At 50.4% G+C, this 23406-nt stretch overlaps 1 protein-coding gene across 1 annotated transcript; it reads left to right on the top strand.

Moving 5' to 3' along the window:
- The first annotated feature begins 328 nt into the window (after nt 1-328).
- SNX4 (sorting nexin 4) lies at nt 329-22417 on the top strand. The gene is made up of 14 exons (XM_063932781.1): nt 329-485; nt 2050-2183; nt 5478-5613; nt 6509-6658; nt 7381-7428; nt 7840-7895; nt 8171-8243; nt 8730-8791; nt 8896-8961; nt 10940-11029; nt 19899-19998; nt 20430-20575; nt 21065-21179; nt 21300-22417. Exons 1-14 carry the CDS (start codon nt 390-392, stop codon nt 21345-21347), a joined length of 1320 nt encoding a protein of 439 aa, XP_063788851.1. The 5' UTR covers nt 329-389; the 3' UTR covers nt 21348-22417.
- The last annotated feature ends 989 nt before the right edge of the window (nt 22418-23406 follow it).

Genomic DNA, 23406 nt, shown 5'->3' with positions numbered 1-23406 from the left:
GAGAGCCACCTAGATTGCACCCTTCTCGGCCGGGCACAAAAATCTAACTGAGGCTTGGAGGAGGGTCATAGGGGGAGGAGCCAGTACACACCACCTGATCGTAAAGCTTTACTTTTTGTGCCCTGTCTCCTGCGGAGCCGCTATTCCCCATGGTCCTTTCAGGAACCCCAGCATCCACTAGGACGATAGAGAAATACTAATTACACAACGACCACTGAGTGTTACTAGAGTAAACGCCACCCTGAAGTATTCTTTACTACTGGCAGACCTCCAGCCGCGCATGCGCACTCATCTCACGGCGTCAACCGGAAGTCTGGCAGTCTCTCCTGACACCGACTAGAGCGGATTCTACAGCACACCGGAAGTGGCTGATACACTGGACTGGCGAGATGGTCGGGGATGAGGAACCAGCTGGGTTGTTTGACTCAGGAGTCCCCGACACCGATGGAGAGAGTACGGAATGCGGCGTACAGGGGGCTGGAGCGGTATGTTCTTGTCGCACAGACCATTATCATCATCATCATTATTATTATTGTTAATAGTAACATTTATAGGGCGCCTCATGTGGTCCGCAGCGCTATACAGGGGGCATACAACAACAAGACAGTACATGGCATAACAGTACAACACAGTAATCAGAACTCTGACCTGCTACTGGATTGGGGAACCCTGACCATCCCTCCCCTCCTTATCCCCAGTACTGACCATTACCCCTACTCTGCCACCCCAGTGCAGGCCGTAACTCCCCTCCCCAGTGTGGGTTGTCGCCCACCTCCCCGTCTCCACTATGGGTTATCTTCCCCCTCCCCTGTGTGGGTTGTCGCCCGCTTCCCCGTCCCCAGTATGGGTTATCGCCCCCAGTATCGGTTCTCACCTCCCTCCCAGTCCCCAGTAGGGGTTGTCGCCCCCCTCCCAGTCCCCAGTATGGGTTGTCGCCCCCCTCCCAGTCCCCAGTATGGGTTGTCGCCCCCCTCCCAGTCCCCAGTATGGGTTGTCGCCCCCCTCCCAGTCCCCAGTATGGGTTGTCGCCCCCTCCCAGTCCCTCCACGTCCCCAGTATGGATTATCACCCCCCCTCCCAGTCCCCAGTGTGGGCCATCGCCCCCCTCCCTATCTTCTCCCAGTACCATCACTCCCTCCTCCTTGTCTCCAGTGCAGGCCGCCATGCATGGTGTGGGCCGTCGCCCCCCTCCCTGTCCCCAGTGTGGGCAGTCGCCCCCCCCCCCCCCCCCAATCTTGTCCCAGTGTGGACTGTCACCTCCTCCACCCTGTCTCCAGTGTGGGTTGTCACCCCCTCCCTGTCCGCAGTGTGGGCCGTCTCCTCCGTCCCCATAGTGGGCCGTCGCCCCCCTCCCCATCTTCAGTGTGGGCCGTCTCCCTCCATCTTGTCCCAGTACCATCACCCCCTCTTCCTTGTCTCCAGTGCAGGCCATCATGCATAGTGTGGGCCATCGCCCCCCATCTGGTCTCAGTGTGGACCGTCGCCCCCTCCACCTTTTCTCCAGTGTGGGTCGTCGCCCCCGTCTCCAGTGCAGACATTCCCCTCCCCCGTCTCCTGTGCGGATCGTCACCCCCTTCCTCCCCCTTCCCATTGCGGACTGTCGTTCCCCAGTGTGTTCCGTAACCCCCCTCCCCATCCCCAGTGTGGTCCGTCGCCCCCCTCCCTGTTCCTAGTATGGGTCACCCCCTTTATCCAGTGTGGACCGTAACCCCCATAAGGTCTCCACACTCTGCAGACCACTTGCTGTTCTCACTGTATCCCCTGCAGACTATCTCTCCTATTTATGAATGGCTGTATAATGAAATACCCTTATTGCAGCTGTCAGTTCCACAGATTAATCTGCACTACAATAATATTCATGTCTTACAATGGCCCATTCAGCACCTCGTCTAGACACCCTCTGACCTATTCTAAAATATTAACTTCTGTTCATCCTTTAACGTTCTCCTGTCTGTATTGTGTATCCGTCAGTACAGGTGCTTCTATCATTATATTCCCCATGAACAGTGACGTTTTCCTCTTAGTGTGGTTTACTTTTTCTTTGTGAAGGTGTCGGAGGAGGAGGAGGAGGAGGAAAGTTTATTGAAGAAACTGGAAATCAGTGTGTCAGAAGCAGAAAAACGGAGTGGGAAAAATGCGGTGAATATGCAGGAAACCTACACGGCGTATCTGATAGAGACAAGGTGCGGAAAATCTACAGTGTGGTGCTGTTATATTGCCCTCCCCACAATCACCAGGGTAGTGGTACTGTAACTCGGCACCAGGGGCAGAGATACTGTCATAGTGCGCTCCACATTCACCAGGGGAGAGGTACTGTCACAGTGCACCGCACACTCGCCATCGGAGAGATACTGTCACAGTGCACTGCACACTCACCAGGAGAGAGGTACTGTCACAGTGCACCCCACACTCACCATCGGAGAGATACTGTCACAGTGCACCGCACACTCACCAGGAGAGATGTACTGTCACAGTGCACCGCACACTCACCATCGGAGAGATACTGTCACAGTGCACCCCACACTCACCAGGAGAGAGGTACTGTCACAGTGCACCCCACACTCACCAGGAGAGAGGTACTGTCACAGTGCACCCCACCATCGCCAGGGGAGAGATACTGTCACAGTGCACCCCACTATCACCGGGGGAAAGATACTGTCACAGTGCACCTCACACTTACCAGGGGAGAATACTGTCACAGTGCACCCCACAATCACCAGGCGAGAGAGGTACTGTCACAGTGCACTCCACAATCACCGGGGGAGAGGTACTGTCACAGTGCACCGCACACTCACCAGGAGAGAGGTACTGTCACAGTGCACCCCACACTCACCATCGGAGAGATACTGTCACAGTGCACCGCACACTCACCAGGAGAGAGGTACTGTCACAGTGCACCGCACACTCACCATCGGAGAGTTACTGTCACAGTGCACCGCACACTCACCAGGAGAGAGGTACTGTCACAGTGCACCCCACCATCGCCAGGGGAGAGATACTGTTACAGTGCACCCCACTATCACCGGGGGAAAGATACTGTCACAGGGTACCCCACAATCACCAGGCGAGAGAGGTACTGTCACAGTGCACCCCACCATCGCCGGGAGATAGGTACTGTCACAGTGCACCTCACAATCACCGGGGGAGAGGTACTGTCACAGTGCACCCCACAATCACCGGGAGATAGGTACTGTCACAGTGCACCTCACAATCACCGGGGGAGAGGTACTGTCACAGTGCACCCCACAATCACCGGGGGAGAGGTACTGTCACAGTGCACCCCACCATCACCGGGAGAGAGGTACTGTCACAGTGCACCCCACACTCACCGGTGGAGAGGTACTGTCACAGTGCACCCCACCATCGCCGGGAGATAGGTACTGTCACAGTGCACCTCACAATCACCGGGGGAGAGGTACTGTCACAGTGCACCCCACAATCACCGGGGGAGAGGTACTGTCACAGTGCACCCCACCATCACCGGGAGAGAGGTACTGTCACAGTGCACCCCACACTCACCGGTGGAGAGGTACTGTCACAGTGCACCCCACAATCACCGGGGGAGAGGTACTGTCACAGTGCACCCCACCATCGCCGGGAGATAGGTACTGTCACAGTGCACCCCACCATCGCCGGGAGATAGGTACTGTCACAGTGCACCCCACAATCACCGGGGGAGAGGTACTGTCACAATGCACCCCACCATCGCCGGGAGATAGGTACTGTCACAGTGCACCCCACAATCACCGGGGGAGTGGTACTGACACAGTGCACCTCACAATCACCGGGGGAGAGGTACTGTCACAGTGCACCCCACAATCACCGGGGGAGAGTTACTGTCACAGGGTACCCCACAATCACCAGGGGAAAGATACTGTCACAGTGCACCCCACTATCACCAGGGGAAAGATACTGTCACAGTGCACCCCACTATCACCTGGGGAAAGATACTGTCACAGTGCACTCCGCAATCACCGGGGGAGAGGTACTGTCACAGTGCACCCTACACTCACCGGGGGAGTGGTACTGTCACAGTGCACCTCACAATCACCGGGGGAGTGGTACTGTCACAGTGCACCCCACCATCACCGGGGGAGAGGTACTGTCACAGTGCACCCCACAATCACCGGGGTATAGGTACTGTCACAGTGCACCCCACCATCACCGGGGGAGAGGTACTGTCACAGTGCACCCCACAATCACCGGGGGAGAGGTACTGTCACAGTGCACCCCACAATCACCGGGGTATAGGTACTGTCACAGTGCACCCCACCATCACCGGGGGAGAGGTACTGTCACAGTGCACCCCACAATCACCGGGGGAGAGGTACTGTCACAGTGCACCCCACCATCACCGGGGGAGAGGTACTGTCACAGTGCACCTCACAATCACCGGGGGAGTGGTACTGTCACAGTGCACCCCACAATCACCGGGGGAGAGGTACTGTCACAGTGCACCTCACAATCACCGGGGGAGTGGTACTGTCACAGTGCACCTCATAATCACCGGGGGAGAGGTACTGTCACAGTGCACCTCACAATCACCGGGGGAGAGGTACTGTCACAGTGCACCTCACAATCACCGGGGGAGTGGTACTGTCACAGTGCACCTCACAATCACCAGGGGAGAGATACTGTCACAGTGCACCTCACAATCACCGGGGGAGAGGTACTGTCACAGTGCACCCCACCATCACCGGGGGAGAGGTACTGTCACAGTGCACCCCACCATCACCGGGGGAGAGGTACTGTCACAGTGCACCCCACAATCACCGGGGGAGAGGTACTGTCACAGTGCACCCCACAATCACCGGGGGAGAGGTACTGTCACAGTGCACCCCACAATCACCGGGGGAGAGGTACTGTCACAGTGCACCTCACACTCACCGGGGTATAGGTACTGTCACAGTGCACCCCACCATCGCCGGGAGAGAGGTACTGTCACAGTGCACCCCACAATCACCGGGGGAGTGGTACTGACACAGTGCACCTCACAATCACCGGGGGAGAGGTACTGTCACAGTGCACCCCACAATCACCGGGGGAGTGGTACTGACACAGTGCACCTCACAATCACCTGGGGGGAGTGGTACTGACACAGTGCACCTCACAATCACCTGGGGGGAGGTACTGTCACAGTGCACCCCACACTCACCTGGGGGGAGGTACTGTCACAGTGCACCCCACCATTGCCGGGGGAGAGTTACTGTCACAGGGTACCCCACAATCACCAGGGGAAAGATACTGTCACAGTGCACCCCACTATCACCAGGGGAAAGATACTGTCACAGTGCACCCCACTATCACCTGGGGAAAGATACTGTCACAGGGTACCCCACAATCACCAGTGGCAGGAAGCTGTTTATTTTATTTCAGTTTATCTGAGTGACTTTCCTTTTCTGAAACGCTCCGTGGTTTATATAGAGAAGTGATTTCATCTCTTACCTGTGCTAAACTGAATGATGTGTGTGTTTCAGGATGTTGGAGACCCCCTCTGGAGGGCAGAACTCTCTGGACTGTCTATGGAGGCGATACAGCGAGTTTGAGTTGCTTCGAAATTACCTGTCGGTTACTTATCCCTTTGTGGTTGTCCCGCCATTGCCGGAAAAGAGGGTATTAATGTATTTGTTGTTCAATTAATAATGTGTTATTGGGGGGAAACAGCTGAAATATCCATCTCACGCCTCCTGAAAGAGATATTTTGAGGATTAGCAAGTAAGTTTTATTGTATAATTTCTGCTGCCTTGTGCAGGACTTCTGAGCGCTGGTTAAACATATTTGGTTCATACCTTCAACTATGACCCCTGTGTGATAGTAGTCAGGTGCCATGTCTCCCTTTACATTGCAGTAACTAGGACAGGTTTATTGTTATTTGCAACTAAATATAAACAGGTTTGGCGCGTAGTGTAAGAGGCGAAATGTGTTATGTTGGCAGGTGTGATGCCGTGTATCCCCCATGAGGCGTAGGAGGAAGTAATGACAATCCTTTGTACATTGGTCCTAGTTCAGAATTGATTGTGGATCAGCTTCCCTGACATGCGGGGGGGGGGGGGGGGGGCGGGGGGCACCCAGCACAGGGCTAGTCCACCCCGCATGTCAGGCTCTGCCCCGTTGCACAAGTACAAAAGCATCCCACAGCCGCGATGCTTTTGTACTTGAAGAGTAGCTCCCAGCCAGCGCAGCTCCTGCACGCAGGAAGGGAGCCCTGCACGGTCCGGGCACGCCTGGCGATTGTAGGGCTGAGACGGCCGTCGGCTGTCAGGCAAGCGCCTACACACTGCCGTGCTGGCGCATGCGCAACTCAGACCTGGTCGGCTGCTGTTTGAAAACGCACAGCAGCGATCTGGTCTGAATTAGGTCCATCGTCTTAATATAAAGTAGTGTGAAGATTAGTAAATATTATTCCGCACTCCTTATTACCCTGATTACTGTTTCCTCCCTCTTCATATATCTGCGCATTGCAAGCGTCTGGGTCGCTGAGCCCTCCTCTTGTGTTTCCTCCGCACAGGCTGAATTTGTGTGGCATAAACTATCCGCTGATAACATGGACCCTGACTTCGTGGAGAGACGACGAATAGGCCTGGAGAACTTTCTTCTGCGCGTCGCCTCTCATCCCGTTCTCTGTCACGATAAGATATTTACATCCTTTCTAACCCAGGTATGTGCATAATCCAGCCCTCTATGGTGTCCGTACCTGCCCTGTTGTATCCAGTTGTCGGCTATGGAAGACACGTGATTGGTGAAAATGTTTCCAGTCATGTGACATTGATGCACAACATACAAGTAACATGTCTCCGTGTATCTGAGTAATGTCATGTGACGGTTATTGCCGTGTGTTATGGGCGTCTCCTCTCCTGCAGGTGCTGTGTGTGGAAAGTTCTAAAACCTTGTTCTATTAAATGTAATATGGAATAGCATATATATGTATATATATATTAGTGTATATTACCAATATGGATACCTGCAGTACTTATTACATATACCCAGACTTTATCTAGAGAGAGAGAGTTCTCTCGGTCTGGGCAGAAACCTGTCTCTGTCGTTCAGAATCTGTTACAAATAAAATAAATAGACATTATCCAGATATTTCGGTCTATGTCAGTGTCTGACATGATGGGCCGGATGTAACGCAGCGCGAGACGGCCGGAGCGCCGGGATTCCAGCCGAACTCGTACGATTATTTTCTAAAGCAGCAAACATTTACAAGGCAAAAAAATAATTGCCACTTAAAAAAAACGTACGAGTCCGGCCGTCTCGCACTGCGTTACATCCGGCCCCTTGTATCTTACGGCCGCTGCTTATATTGTATCCTCTGCCCATCGGGCTGTGTTGCTTCTGTACTCTCCGTAATGCGCTTGTGCTATTCTCTGCTGTTCCCAGGAAAATGGCTGGAAGGAGGCGATGAATGAGACAGGACTACAGGGAAAGGTGTGTATAACGAACACACTGACAGCCCATCTGTCACCCCCAGATCTTGCCCCATAGTACTTATGTTACTCAGCGGTCCTTCCTCACTCCAGTAGTCCCCATAGCTGTCACCATGACAACAGTCTGCATTCCCCTTCAGCCACCTCCGTGACACCACCTCACTGACTGTCACTGACGGCGGTAATCTCACCACTAGGGGCACTAGGTAAACTCAAACTCCTCCCTCTCTTTTATTCCCAGCTATGATGCATAGGTTATGTAAGTGTACCCTGCGCGGGCCAGTGTGCCCATACTCACTCCTCATTATGGCGTTATATTGCCATTTTGGAGTTATACTGACAGTTTTATAACATCTCCGCTATTCTTCAGCAGTTTATATTTCTGATTGCACATTTCCCATTTTCTTTGTAGACCGATTCCAGGCTGAAGGCTCTAAGTGCAACGTTTCGTGTTAAGAACCCAGACAAGTGAGTACCTGTCAGACGTGACGTACTGGGAGCCTGGGTCTGACTCATTAGCTCTATGAGAAAGATGGCTATTTGTGAATGCTGGTCATTGTCTGATGTTCCGTTATTCTAGAAAGAAAGCTGGCTTCTAGTTTATTTCCTATTCGTACAGTAACTTCATGCAGATTCGTCATTAGACAGTGGGGTAAATGTGTGTCTGTGGGAGTGATCAGTGCCTGCGGATGGGAGTACCGTAAATAACCCTTGACCCCACGTCACCTCTCCCCATCACACAGGAGATTCACGGAGCTGAAACATTACAGCGATGAGCTGCAGTCCGTCATCTCTCACCTCCTGCGGGTCCGAGCTGTGAGTATTCCCCCTGATAAATGTGGCCACATGCTTGTGTGGATATGCTTTGGATAATCTCAACATTAACCGGAGACCAAGGATACCCGAAACGACAGTAACTAGGCTGACAGGGTTTTCAGGTCGACATGAGTTTTTTATGTTTTTTTTGGTGTCGCTCCACTACTGCTGCAGGTTACTATTCCCGATCGTAGTCGACGTGGATATTTAAGTATGAAAAAGTAAAAAAAAAAAGTGAAAAACACATGTCGACCTTTTGACCTGTCGACCTAGAGACCCTGTTGACCAATAGTGGTCAGCCTAGACACTGTTGACCTAGAGAGTGGATACCTGAAGTACACACAGGGTCTAGTGCTGTAGAGTGATCCTGGCACCAGCAGTGGGGTAACACAGAGGGGTCAGGAAGCCATATTTACTCTCCACGCCTGCAATAACATCTGCAGTCAGACACATGTGCCAGAGCCTTACTGATATTTCTCCTCCCAGAGGGTCGCTGACCGGCTGTACGGAGTGTACAAGGTGCACGGGAATTACGGCCGAGTGTTCAGGTCAGTGTGCTATCCGGATAACTAGCTGTATACGAGTACTGGTTGGCACTGTCGGGGTAAGGGGTTGCGGTGCCTCTATGCTTACTGTTCCATTTGTCTCCCAGTGAATGGAGTGCAATAGAGAAGGAGATGGGAGACGGGTTACAGAGCGCCGGGCACCACATGGATGTGTAAGTTTCAGAAGATGGAATAGACCATTGTGTTATTTGCCCCCTGACCCCCCCTGAGCCCACTGCCAAGTGGTTTCTTCTCTTTGCAAATCAGAGCGAAATGATCCAATGGTCATGACAGTTTTTCCAGGGGCCGTGATATGATGTGAGGAGGGGAATGGAGGCAGCAAGAAGCCACAGACTGAGAGTTATATAGTGGGAGGAGCAGGGTCCCCAGCAGCACAGAGTATATCAGGAGATGAGTGATGTGTCAGTGAGGACAGGGCTGCATGTGACAGGGGCAGTGACATGATGTGAGGAGGGGAATGGAGGCAGCAGGAAGCCACAGACTGAGAGTTATATAGTGGGAGGAGCAGGGTCCCCAACAGCACAGAGTATATCAGGAGATGAGTGATGTTAGTGAGGATAGGCCGGAATGAGCAGGGTCCCCAGCAGCACAGAGTATATCAGGAGATGAGTGATGTGTCAGTGAGGACAGGACTGCATGTGACAGGAGCAGTGACATGATGTGAGGAGGGGAATGGAGGCAGCAGGAAGCCACAGAGTTATATAGCGTGATGAGCAGGGTACCCAGCAGCACAGAGTATATCAGGAGATGAGCGATGTGTCAGTGAGGACAGGGCTGCATGTGGCAGGGGCAGTGACATTATGTGAGGAGAGGAATGGAGGCAGCAGGAAGCCACAGACTGAGAGTTATATAGTGGGAGGAGCAGGGTCCCCAGCAGCACAGAGTATATCAGGAGATGAGTGATGTGTCAGTGAGGACAGGACTGCATGTGACATGATGTGATGAGGGGAATGGAGGCAGCAGGAAGCCACAGACTGAGAGTTATATAGTGGGAGGAGCAGAGCCCCCAGCAGCATAGAGTATATCAGGAGATGAGTGATGTTAGTGAGGACAGGCCGGAATGAGTACGGTCCCCCAGCAGCACAGAGTATATCATGAGATGAGTGATGTCAGTGAGGACAGGCCGGAATGAGCAGGGTCCCCCAGCAGCACAGAGTATATCAGGAGATGACTGATGTCAGTGAGGACAGGCCAGAATGAGCAGGGTCCCCCAGCAGCACAGAGTGTTAGTGAGGACGAGATGTTATCAGGAGATGAGTGATGTTAGTGAGGACAGGTCGGAATGAGCAGGTTCCTCCAGCAGCACAGAGTATATCAGGAGATGAGTGATGTTAGTGAGGACAGGCCGGAATGAGCAGGTTCCCCAGCAGCACAGAGTATATCAGGCGATGAGTGATGTTAGTGAGGACAGGCCGGAATGAACGAGTTCCCCAGCAGCACAGACTATTTCAGGAGATGAGTGATGTTAGTGAGGACAGGGCGGGATGAGCATGGTCCCCCAGCAGCACAGAGTAATGTTAGTGAGGACAGGCCGGAATGAGCAGGTTCCTCCAGCAGCACAGAGTATATCAGGAGATGAGTGATGTTAGTGAGGACAGGCCGGAATGAACAAGTTCCCCAGCAGCACAGAGTATATCAGGAGATGAGTGATGTTAGTGAGGACAGGCCGGAATGAGCAGGGTCCCCCAGCAGTGCAGCACATTTATGTTGGACTCCTGTCAGGAAATTGCTGTCAGATTGCTGTGTTAGTCACACTTCTAAATGACACAACGTTCATACATCACACTTGCTGTTTTGGGGACTGCGCAGTACTCTTCCTCAGGTTGTCCAGTCCCCTCATTCATTCTGTAGTTGGAGTGTGGAATTTTAATGCTGTTCCTTTTGCTGCCAGTCACACACCCACTGGTTTATGGCCTATTCTATAGGTTCCTTTCTTTTTCCATTACTAGGTAGACAATGTCTCCCATCCTCAGTTGTCTACACTGACAGGACCAGTCCGTTTAAAGTATTTAGGGAAACATCCATTTATTTATGTTTCTGCATTCGCTACTCGGTGACTATTACCCTCCTCCATGCATATACATGACTGCGCACTGGCGATCAGTGACTCCCCCCTGGTGTTCTCTGCAGGTACGCAGCTTCCATTGACGATATCCTAGAAGAGGAGGAGCACTATGCCGACCAGCTGAAAGAATATTTGTTCTATGCAGAGGCTCTAAGGTAAGAAATAAACTTTCCATGTTCTTGTAGAACATCACTCAGTTGTGTCTAATGGTAATCCTGCAGATTTGCTCTTCTACATGTTCAGTTATGGACTAATTCCGTGCGCCAATGTACTGGCCAGTCTCAGTTGCCCCCTGGGTACTTGGCCAGGAGTGTGGGACTCTCGGCCTGTTTTATGGTGAGAGGGGGGAGCTGATTATGTTGTGGCTCTTGTTGTTCCTATCCCAAATGTTGCAGCACCTTAGACTGGGAGGTCTAAATGGGCATTGATTCACCCCTGTGTTATAGTGTGTTCCCTGCGCCTGTCCAAGGTGTGGGGGACATATAATGGAATCCTCTCCATAACTGCGTAGGATTCGGAGGAGATTTGCAGGGGCATCGGACTGGCAGGGGCTGCCGCCTGTATAGTGCAGGATCACTCAGGATATGTCAGAGGAAGTGTTCAGCTACAATGAGCCAGCAATGTATATGTACTGCCCGCAGGGTAAAGATCACTCGAGGGAGGGAGGGGGGGGGGGGGGGGGGGGGGGACAGCTGTTCTTGTGTGACCTCCAGGAGATTTCGGATTTATATTATGCTCTACTTCACGATGTCCACAGCCCGTTTGGTAGCCTTGGGGTGCAGTGTTTCTCGCTAATTCCGCCTATGGGTGCAGCGGGGGTGGATCAGATACACATCCTTGTGGCACATAATTGCGTATATGCTAAATGCTGGACTACATTACACATAAGTTGTACAACTCGGCGGCTCCGCTGTCCCAGACGGTTCGTGGTAACTGTTTCGGATAAGTTGGTGGTGGACCTCTTAATGAAGGAAGCGGGGCCAAACCAGAGTTGAAGACAGGAATTTGTTCTAATTAAGGTGGCACTTAGAAGCTTTTACATTCAGTCTATGAGAAGCAGTCACGCCAGCCAGGAGTATTTTCCTTCAGGGACACCCCTTATGCCGTATGTTGATCTAGTATATCTTTTCCCTGGGCAGCCTATAGCTTTAGGGGATTTTAGCTGCGGTGATCAGTTTAGCAGGACCACAATCCCTCTTCCAGACATGGTGTCCTGTCCCATATCCTAGGACAAGAGGAATGCATGCTGGTATGTAATCCCTGTGGATTCCTATGGACCCTGCAGAATAAAGTTTATTTTATACGTCAGGAGAGGTCAGAGACTTCAGATAGACAGTGCTCTCACTGTAACATTATCTGAGACACCAGAAGGAAAACCTGCAGCCCACCCACCATGATGCTTGTAACCAGGAGAGTGGTATCCGCTAACCCAAATACTAACAGTTCCCACAGAGATTGTTAGCGTTGTGGCTGACCTACACATGAATATCTTTGCAGTGCCAGATCCTGGGATACATGGGTGTATTACACTAATTCTTTAACGGTTCCTTGACCTTTCTAGTTCATCTATTCCCTTTGCTGCTTTCCTACGTTCTGCAAAGGTCTGGTAACTGGCCCGCCATGGTCACTGAGTGTCTGGTGGCCAAACAGCACCAGCAGAACTGGAATACAGTTTGGATATGGGTCATTTTATCTGTGTATTCGCTATTGTAGACGAGTATTTCCTTATTCACTATTAAATCCTATTCTCGGAGAGTGTTAGTGGACTATGAACAACCCAGCCAGGATGTCTGGCCCCTGTTCTGCTCTGCTCCTCTTTTGTATCTGTCCAGTACTAGTTCTAAACTGATGCGAGGCAACAGTATGGAGAAGTCAGGTTTTTTTCCCAAGTGTACTACCGTCTAGGAGAAAGGGACGCACCATCTGTTGTCCTCCTCATATTGCCTTCTAGGAGAGAGGGACCCACCATCTGTTGTCCTCCTATATTGCCTTCTAGGAGAGAGGGACCCACCATCTGTTGTCCTCCTATATTGCCTTCTAGGAGAGAGGGACCCACCATCTGTTGTCCTCCTATATTGCCTTCTAGGAGAGAGGGACCCACCATCTTGTTATGCACACCAGTGCCTGCAGGAATGTACTGGTGTTTGAACTGTTATGCAAAACAAATGGACTCACAGACAGACTGGGGAATATGACATAACGTACACAGAAGGTGATAGGGTAACAAAATACACACAAAGTGAACAGAGAAGCCCAGAGGCTAAGGAACTGGGTGTCTCCCTTGTATTAGTAATACTCAGATGAGAAAAGCAAGATGTTGTGTTTTAATACGTAGAGAACCCGAAATGCTGTTGCTAAGGGCAACAGCAAAACCCTAAAGGGTTACCAACGGGTGTGGCAGTAAACTCCTTGGTCAGAGATGGAATGATAGACACAAGGAGAGTCTCCACAATCCTAATTCTCACTTGCAGTGCACAGGTTCAGCTTACTGCCACTAAACTGACCCCTGACACCTAGCACAGTGAGACAGGATTAGACAGGCAAGTCTTAGAATACAGCCGCAAACTTGCTAAGTTCACAGAGTAGTAACAGAACCCCAGCAAGCTAAACGACTGACTCCAGTCTTACTGCTAGGTCTGGATTGGCAGAGTGTAATACCAAATCCCCAGGCCTATTTGCAGTAAGCAACAAACAAATACAAAGCTACACAGTACTGGCTAACTTTCAGGAACTGACTAACCAACAAAGATTCAGCAGCATCTGCTTACCCTAAGAAGAGGCCTTATAAAGCAGGTGCTGTCCATGCCCCACTCAGACCTCACAGACTGTGAGCACAAAAACCAGCACCGGATCCCCTACCGTGCACAGAGCCTGTAACCACTGCACAGCAAAAGACCTGAACCGGAGTATCAGCTGCGCTCAGGTTACTCTGCTAGCACTTGTCTCCCGGTTGCCATGACGACGTGGCAGCACAGGGCAGGAGACCCTAACAGTACCCCCCCTCTGACGAGGGGTCAAAGAACCCCTACCACCGGGTTTATCGGGGAACTGCGAGAAGAAAGAGCGTATCAGTCTGGGGGCATGAAGATCACAACTGCGCACCCACGACCGCTCCTCCGGGCCATACCCCTTCCAGTGCACCAAAAATGACAGCCGACCCCGAACCACCTTGGAGTCAAGAATCCTTTCAACAACAAACTCCCTCTGGCCACGTATCAGAAGAGGGGAAGGTCTTCCACTGGAAGAAGGATTACTAATCGCCCGTTTTAAAAGGGAACAATGAAATGTTTTATTGATACCCAAAGAACGGGGCAGATCTAACTGAAATGCCACCGGATTGATAACCCTGGTGATCTTATAAGGGCCGATGAACCGGGGGCCTAACTTATGAGATGGCTGTCTCAACTTCAAATTCTTGGTAGACAACCAGACGAAGTCTCCTAATTTGAAGCTGCAGGGTCTTTTCCGCTTATCAAAAACCCTTTTGGTCACTAATGACACAGACACAAGGGCTTTCTTCACTTTCCGCCAAATACCTCTAAGGACCGAAACCACAGAGGAACCACCAGGCGTGGAGTCCAGGGGGTCAAAAGAATTGGCCTTAGGATGATGCCCATACACACAAAGGAAGGGAGAGATCCCTGTAGCAGAGTGAGCCGCGTTGTTATAGGCAAACTCCGCCATGGACAGATGAGCAACCCAGTCAGTCTGACACTTGGAGACATAACACCTGAGGAACTGCTCCAAGGACTGGTTCACCCTTTCAGTCTGCCCATTAGACTGCGGATGGTAGCCTGACGACAAGCTGACAGAAATCTGGAGATCGGAACAAAATGCCCTCCAGAATTTGGCCACAAACTGGGATCCGCGGTCAGAGACCACATCAAGTGGCAACCCGTGGAGACGCACAACATGCAGCATAAATAATTCAGACAGGCGTCTGGCCGATGGCAGCCCAACCAGTGGAACGAAGTGCGCCATCTTCGAAAACCTGTCAACGACAACCCAGATGGCTGTCATCCCCGAGGATTTGGGCAAGTCCACCACAAAATCCATTGAAATGTGGGTCCATGGCTTAGATGGGATAGAGAGTGGATGTAATGGGCCAACAGGAACCCCTCTAGGAGTCTTATTTCGGGCACAGATGTCACATGCCCGAACCCACTGATCCACATCCTTAGCCACCGAAGGCCACCACACCGCCCTAGATAGCAACTCCCGAGTTCTGGCAATACCCGGGTGACCTGCCGACTTCTTGGCATGGAATTCCAGGAACACTCGCTGTCTTAACCTAGGAGGCACAAACAAAAGACCTACCGGAAGGTCTGGAGGAGCCTGCTCCTGTGCTCTAAGGACTAATGATAAGAGGTCCTGGGTAATGCCCACTTTAATACATGATGGGGAAACAATGGGCAACGGCTCCTCGGTGGTCTCCTGGATTGGAGCAAAACTCCGCGAGAGCGCATCAGCCTTGATGTTTTTTGACCCAGGGCGATATGTTATCAAAAAATTAAAGCGAGCAAAAAACAAAGCCCATCGTGCCTGCCTGGCATTGAGACGCTTCGCTGACTCTAAATATGCCAGATTCTTATGGTCAGTGAGAATTGAGACCACAAACTTAGCCCCCTCAAGCCAGTGTCTCCACTCCTCGAGTGCATCCTTAATAGCCAACAATTCCCGGTTACCCACGTCATAATTCATCTCGGCAGGCGAAAATTTACGGGAAAAGTAAGCACAGGGATGAAGGCGATTATCAGACACTCCCATCTGAGAAAGCACTGCCCCAATACCCATCTCAGAGGCATCCACCTCCACCACAAAAGGACGCTCTGGATCTGGGTGTCGCAGCACCTTGGCCGAAACAAATGCCCTTTTGAGACGGGCAAAAGCCGCTTTAGCCTCACAAGACCAGTGAGCAACATCCGCCCCTTTCTTAGTGAGTGCCACCAAGGGCGCCACTATAGACGAAAATCCAGCGATAAATCGTCTATAAAAATTCGCAAAGCCCAGGAAACGCTGAAGCGCCTTCAAACTAGTGGGCTGCACCCAATCCAGGACTGCCTGTACCTTGGAACCCTCCATTTGGAAACCTTCTGGGGAGATAATATATACTAGAAATGCGATTTGCTGAACTTCAAATTCGCACTTCTCCAGCTTCGCCCCAAGCCGGTGGTCTCTGAGTTTCTGGAGGACTAAGCGTACATGCTTCCGATGTTTCTCCAGGGAATGGGAGAAGATTAGGATGTCATCTAAGTATACAACTAAGAATCTATCCAAATATTCCCTGAGCACATCATTCATGAAATCCTGGAAGACTGCCGGGGCATTACAGAGCCCAAAAGGCATCACCAAATATTCATAATGCCCTGAGTGGGTATTAAAGGCAGTCTTCCATTCATCCCCCTCTCTTATTCGGATTAGATTGTACGCACCGCGTAGGTCAATCTTAGAAAAAATGGTGGCAGTACGAAGCTGGTCAAACAAGACCGAAATGAGAGGCAGTGGGTATGAGTTTTTAATCGTGATACGGTTCAATTCCCTGAAGTCGATGCAGGGTCGCAACGAACCGTCCTTTTTACCCACGAAGAAGAACCCCGACCCAACTGGAGACTGTGAAGGTCTGATAAATCCCTTAGCCAAGTTGTCCTGAATGTACTCTGCCATAGCCTGAGTCTCAGGACGTGACAGGGAGTACAACCTGCTCTTAGGAAGCTTAGCATTTGGCAACAAATCAATGGCACAGTCATAGGGGCGATGGGGAGGTAGTACCTCTGCAACTTTTTTGGAGAACACGTCCGCAAAATCTGCATAACACCCTGGCAATCCTGGCAAACTTAGCTGCGAGAGCCTGACTGGAAGGCTCAAGCAACTCCTGAAACAATCAGTACCCCAACTAAGAATCTCCCCAGAGACCCAGTCAAATTGAGGATTGTGGGCCCTTAACCAGGGTAACCCCAACACCAATGGGGCAAAAGTACAGACAGTCACATAAAAGGACAATTTTTCAGAGTGTGTGGCTCCAATAAACAAAGAAATCTGGCTAGTGCAAGAGGTAATTTTACCTTGGGATAATGGTTCCCCGTTTAACCCACAAATCTCAATTTCCGATGCCAAGGGTACTAAGGGAACAGAGTGTTTCAGGGCGAATTGGCGGTCCATAAAAACCCCGTCGGCCCCACTGTCCACAAAGGCCTCAGTCTTGACAGTTTGACCGAGGATCTTCAAGGTCACCGGAATGATAAAAGTCTTCTTGGGAAATTCTGACTTCTGGCCTGACAGGATATTTCCCATCACCCTCAGGCCCTGAAGTTTTCCGGCTTTTCTGGGCATGATACTACCACATGACCTTTATTCCCACAGTACAAACACAACCCCTGCTGTCTCCTCCGCGTCTTCTCACGCGAGGAGAGGCGGGTAGCCCCAATCTGCATAGGCTCCTCGGAAAATTCCTCAGAGTCTGAGGTTCCCTTGGGAAGGAAGGAAATCTCAGTCTCCCTTTCAAGCCTACGCTCTCTCAGCCGTCTATCCACCCGGATGGATAACTGCATGAGCTGATCCAAGCTATCAGGCAAGGGATATTGTACCAGTTGGTCCTTTATCTGGTTAGAAAGACCTCTTCGGTACTGGTGTCTCAGGGCTGGGTCATTCCACTGGGTATCATGGGCCAACCTCCGAAACTCCGTACAGTAAACCTCAACTGGCCTTCGCCCTTGCTTAAGGATCGAAATCTGAGCCTCGGCTGAGGCCGTCTTGTCAGGGTCATCATACAACATGCCCAGTGCCGTAAAAAAAGCATCAACACTTTTAAGCGACGGACAGTCAGGCTGCAACCCATATGCCCAGACCTGTGGGTCTCCTTGTAGCAAGGAAATCACTATGCCCACCCGCTGAATCTCCGACCCAGAAAACTGAGGCCTAAGCCGGAAGTATAGCTTGCAGCTCTCCTTGAAACAAAAGAACTGCGAGCGATCTCCAGAAAAACGATCCGGGAGATTTACTTTCGGCTCCTTAACCCCTGCAGGTGCTGCTGCTGCGGGAGCTCCGCCAGCAGCCTGGGAGGTGTGCATTTTAATGGACAAATCATTAAATTGTCGAGTCAGGACCTGCACCTGATCGACCACCTGTTGCAACGTATTTTGAGGGGTATGCTCCATATTCCCACAAAATTTCAACAGGAGTATTAGGCTGCTGAATATGTTATGCACACCAGTGCCTGCAGGAATGTACTGGTGTTTGAACTGTTATGCAAAACAAATGGACTCACAGACAGACTGGGGAATATGACATAACGTACACAGAAGGTGATAGGGTAACAAAATACACACAAAGTGAACAGAGAAGCCCAGAGGCTAAGGAACTGGGTGTCTCCCTTGTATTAGTAATACTCAGATGAGAAAAGCAAGATGTTGTGTTTTAATACGTAGAGAACCCGAAATGCTGTTGCTAAGGGCAACAGCAAAACCCTAAAGGGTTACCAACGGGTGTGGCAGTAAACTCCTTGGTCAGAGATGGAATGATAGACACAAGGAGAGTCTCCACAATCCTAATTCTCACTTGCAGTGCACAGGTTCAGCTTACTGCCACTAAACTGACCCCTGACACCTAGCACAGTGAGACAGGATTAGACAGGCAAGTCTTAGAATACAGCCGCAAACTTGCTAAGTTCACAGAGTAGTAACAGAACCCCAGCAAGCTAAACGACTGACTCCAGTCTTACTGCTAGGTCTGGATTGGCAGAGTGTAATACCAAATCCCCAGGCCTATTTGCAGTAAGCAACAAACAAATACAAAGCTACACAGTACTGGCTAACTTTCAGGAACTGACTAACCAACAAAGATTCAGCAGCATCTGCTTACCCTAAGAAGAGGCCTTATAAAGCAGGTGCTGTCCATGCCCCACTCAGACCTCACAGACTGTGAGCACAAAAACCAGCACCGGATCCCCTACCGTGCACAGAGCCTGTAACCACTGCACAGCAAAAGACCTGAACCGGAGTATCAGCTGCGCTCAGGTTACTCTGCTAGCACTTGTCTCCCGGTTGCCATGACGACGTGGCAGCACAGGGCAGGAGACCCTAACACATCTGTTGTCCTCCTATATTGCCTTCTAGGAGAAAGGGACGCACCATCTGTTGTCCTCCTCATATTGCCTTCTAGGAGAGAGGGACCCACCATCTGTTGTCCTCCTATATTGCCTTCTAGGAGAGAGGGACCCACCATCTGTTGTCCTCCTATATTGCCTTCTAGGAGAGAGTGACCCACCATCTGTTGTCGTCCTGTACTGCCTTCTAGGAGGGAGGGACCCACCACCCATTGTCCTCCTACTGCCTTCTAGGAGGGAGGGACCCACCATCCGGTGTCCTCCTACTGCCTTCTAGGAGGGAGGGACCCACCATCCGATGTCCTCCTACTGCCTTCTAGCAGGGAGGGGACCCTCCATTCGTTGTCCTCTTACTGCCTTCTAGGAGGGAGGGACCCACCATCCTGTGTCCTACTGCCTTCTAGGAGGGAGGGACCCACCATCCATTTTCTTCCTACTGCCTTCCAGGATGAAGGGACCCACCATCTGGTGTCGTCCTGCTGCCTTCTAGGAGGAAGGGACCCACCATCCTGTGTCCTACTGCCTTCTAGGAGGGAGGAACACACCATCCGTTGTCCTCCTACTGCCTTCTAGGAGGGAGGGACCCACCATCCATTTTCTTCCTACTGCCTTCCAGGATGAAGGGACCCAACATCTGTTGTCCTTCTATACTGCCTTCTAGGAGGAAGGGACCCACCATCTGTTGTCCTTCTATACTTCCTTCTAGGAGGGAGGGACCCACCATCCATAGTTCTTCTACTATGGATGGTGGGGCCCTCGATCCGTTGTTGTCCTCCTGCTACCTTCTAGGAAAGAGGGACCCACCATCTGTTGTCCTACTGCCTCAGGGAACATGATTTAATGTTTAGATGCTACATTTTATTTTCAAGTATTCTCTGTACAGAAAGACAGTTTCAGAAATGGAGCATCTCTTGTGGTTTCAGGGCTGTGTGTAGGAAACATGAACTCATGCAGTATGACCTGGAGCTCTCTGCCCTGGACCTCACCTCTAAGAAGCAGCAATGTGAGGAGCTGGCCACAGGGGTAGGTATGGATGCTGTAGATACAATGGGTAGAATGTGCTCTTTTTTTTTTTTGTCTATTGATCCTTTGGAAAAGTCTCTGCCTTATTGGAAGAATATTCTACTGCAATTTTTGCGTCACTAACGTTTTGCTGTTTCACTTTCCAAATGTCGCACATGCAGTGTAGGGGCGACGATGATGATTCCTATGTATAGGTATCTGTCAGTGCGTAGGTGTGACTGATTCTATTCCGTGCTTGTATCTGGTAGATAAGTTATACCAGTATTGTATAGTAGAATACTATATATTTAATGTTTTATATACCATCCTCATAGATCAGGTATAGCCGTTATGTCTTATGTAGTCCCTGCGTACCGTATGACATCAGTGAATGCAGCTGTTTCCTCGGTTGTTGCTCTTTGTGCTGATATCTCGATGTATCTGTCTGCCAGACTGTGAGGACCTTCTCAATAAAGGGAATGACCAGCAAGCTATTCGGTCAGGAGACACCAGAGCAAAGAGAGGCCAAGATAAAGCTCCTGGAAGAGCAGATAGAAGAGGGAGAGGAACAGCTCAAGCTGCGCAATGTGGAGAGCAGGTAGATGGGGTCCGTGGTCACATTTGCACGGGGGGGTCGTCTGTGGTCACATTTGCACGGGGGGGTCGTCTGTGGTCACATTTGCACGGGGGGGTCGTTTGTGGTCACATTTGCACGGGGGGGGGGTCGTCTGTGGTCACATTTACACGGGGGGGGGGGGGGGGGGGGCATCTGGCCACATTTGCACAGGGGGGGGTAGGGTTGGAGGTTATCTGGTCACATTTGCACAGGGTGGTCGTCTGGTCACATATCACAGGGACATGTTATGACTTTCACTTCATCTGTATAGACGAGTGCAATCATCTTAGCAATTGTAAATTATTACTTACTGCCAAACATGCTATAAGTGACTGTGGCTAGACCCTATAGCATTATATGTATGGAGGTATTTCCTAGCCAGTTGTCACTGTGCAATGTGACCGTGTGACATTGTGCTCCAGTTGCCGGGGTCTTGCCTGCTGATCCCATGTGGCCGTAATTTTCTTTCAGAGACTTTGTGAAGGACGCCTGGCTGGAAATAGATCGTTTTAAGGAGCAAAAGAATCAGGATCTGAAAGAGGCTCTTATAAATTACGCGGTGATGCAGATTAGCATGTGCAAGAAGGTGAGATTTATTCTGTCCTCCTGAGTTTGGATACGATTTTGGTTCATGTTAAGATGTATTATTTGGGGATTTAGTGGCCCATTAATGCGCATTGGATATGCGGTTCTCCTCTGTGTGCAGGGCATCCAGGTCTGGACTAATGCCAAGGAGTGCTTCAGCAAGATGTGACCCTCCGAGACCACAGTACAGTGCCAGGAAGTCCATGAACACCAAGCCACGCGTGGTGACTTGCATACAGTGGTGTTACCATGTGAAAGCGGCTGGGCCACGAAATTTTCTGTTCTGCAGAACTTCCAATGTACTCATTTGTTTTTTTTTTTGTCTGTTTATAAGTGCAATGTCCAACATGGAGGCATCAAAACCACTGCACCCGAGGATGGGGGCAGTTTTACCGTCGTGCCAAGAGTTTACCGGTGGTCACGCTCATCGTCCAGCTCTTTGTACAAGTTTCACAATGTGACTACAGCTAGCGTCTGTGGCCAACAAGTCCTCAGTGCCAATTTCTAGACTGGTCAGAATAATCTTCGCGTCCGGATGGAATGTGACCCATTTTCTAAAGCACATGTATCTAGGATCCCCCCCCCCCCCCCCCCCCCCCTTCAAGCGTGCAGCCGTTCCCATGAGTCTATGGCAAGTTTTGGCCAGAGAGCAGTCCTTATTTTTCTACTCCGTTTTCCAGTTAATTCCTAATTTAACAACAAAAAAAAGCAGAACACTGGTAAGTGAACCAAATGAATGTGGCCTATACACGGTGGACAAAGCCGCCTAACCAGCGGTCTCCCTGGACCCTCAAGCTGTAGTGTTGTCACTGCTTCCTGTTTAATCAGTAGGCCCAAAGTTGGTTCAGCCTATCACAGGGCTGCGTCCGCTGGGTGTGGGTGACGGGACCACTGTAAAAAGATTACAATCACAATATAGAAAAAAATATATGTAGTCAATTTTTAGGAATCTCCAGAATGTAACATAGACTTATAGCTGCTTGAAAGCACTTCTAGGGGTGTATGTACAAAACCGCACATTAACAAGGTGCCACGGCAGCAGCGCCTTACCGGATAACCATAAGGCACTTTAATCCTATTTATCACGCACGTTGCTAGGACACTACCCAATATGCCTTTTTAATTTTTCTGTATGTCCTATTTCCATATCTGTCATTTGTTTTCCCTCATTAACTAAAGCTATACGAGAACTGATTTACATTCCTCGTGCCAAATCCACAATAAACTACAATGAATGACTATTTATTCTCCAGTATTTCATTGCGTGCATTAAACATTATGTGGAATGGATTACAGTATGCTTTAAATTGGCTTATTTCTGCAATATGTTGCTATGGAAACATTATACCCTGTTTCTTTCAAGTAAAACAAATGATCCTTGACTGCGAAAAGAGAAACGCCATTAAACCGTTTCCACTAATCCGGAAAAGCAGCGCTATGAACCGACGTTACGTTATAACTGTACAATATCAGCGTTAGTACAAACATAATAGATAACTAGATCTACCCAATACAATGTAATATAGTTTCTGAGAACTGTTCCAACTATAATTAAACAAAATGTCTGGTTTACTCTTCCTTCTTGCTGGCAGAATATATCAATGTGTTAACTCCTTCTTTGGTCTCGGGCCAGGTAAAGAAGACCCACCTGGCAGGTATATAAGACCATGCCTCCCTGCTTCCTGTGTCTTCTTTCCTACCCTTCAGTCTAGTATCAGGTAGGGTTTTATTGGGCTTACCCAGTGTTACCCGGGAAAGGAAGAGAAGATCCTATGTTCCGGAAGTACCTGGTGGGTGTACTTTGGGGAGTACAAGCTGGGAAAAGGTGGTATGACTGGCCATCTAGGAGTAAGTGGCAGGATTATGGATGTCTTAGATGCAGTGCAGGCTGGAGGTATGATGTCATGTGCAGACACGCTGCAGGGCTTGTGGGGCATTCAAACGAGCTTTTTGACACCTGCGGAGCGAGCAGCATCTACGGTCACTGCTTCAGGACGTGGCTCAAGTTCACACTGCTATCCAACGGAACCGCTGCAGCTACTACCAATCTTCTGTAGGAGCTGGAAGTTCGTTACCAAGATAATCACTGCAGCGACTGTCCTCCAGTAAGTGTTGCAATGGAAGGAAAATGGTCCCAGGTCAGGGTAAGCCCAACAATTTATCGCCTTTTATATGTAGGAGTGCTTTCAGTGTTACGAGTTAATTCCTAAGTAATTCTTGTGATTCTT

The sequence above is a fragment of the Pseudophryne corroboree genome, chromosome 7 (assembly GCF_028390025.1).
Source record: "Pseudophryne corroboree isolate aPseCor3 chromosome 7, aPseCor3.hap2, whole genome shotgun sequence".
Taxonomy (NCBI): Eukaryota; Metazoa; Chordata; class Amphibia; order Anura; family Myobatrachidae; genus Pseudophryne; species Pseudophryne corroboree.
Note: the sequence above shows the minus strand (reverse complement) of the source record. Positions and strands in the feature narration are given on the sequence as shown.

Bases quoted from the DNA above. Each gene is read 5' to 3' on its own strand.
- SNX4 (XM_063932781.1), top strand. From the start codon at position 390: ATGGTCGGGGATGAGGAACCAGCTGGGTTGTTTGACTCAGGAGTCCCC. The intron at 6,659-7,380 runs GTATGTGCATAA...TGCTGTTCCCAG, and splicing joins TTACATCCTTTCTAACCCAG to GAAAATGGCTGGAAGGAGGC. The intron at 21,180-21,299 runs GTGAGATTTATT...CTCTGTGTGCAG, and splicing joins AGATTAGCATGTGCAAGAAG to GGCATCCAGGTCTGGACTAA.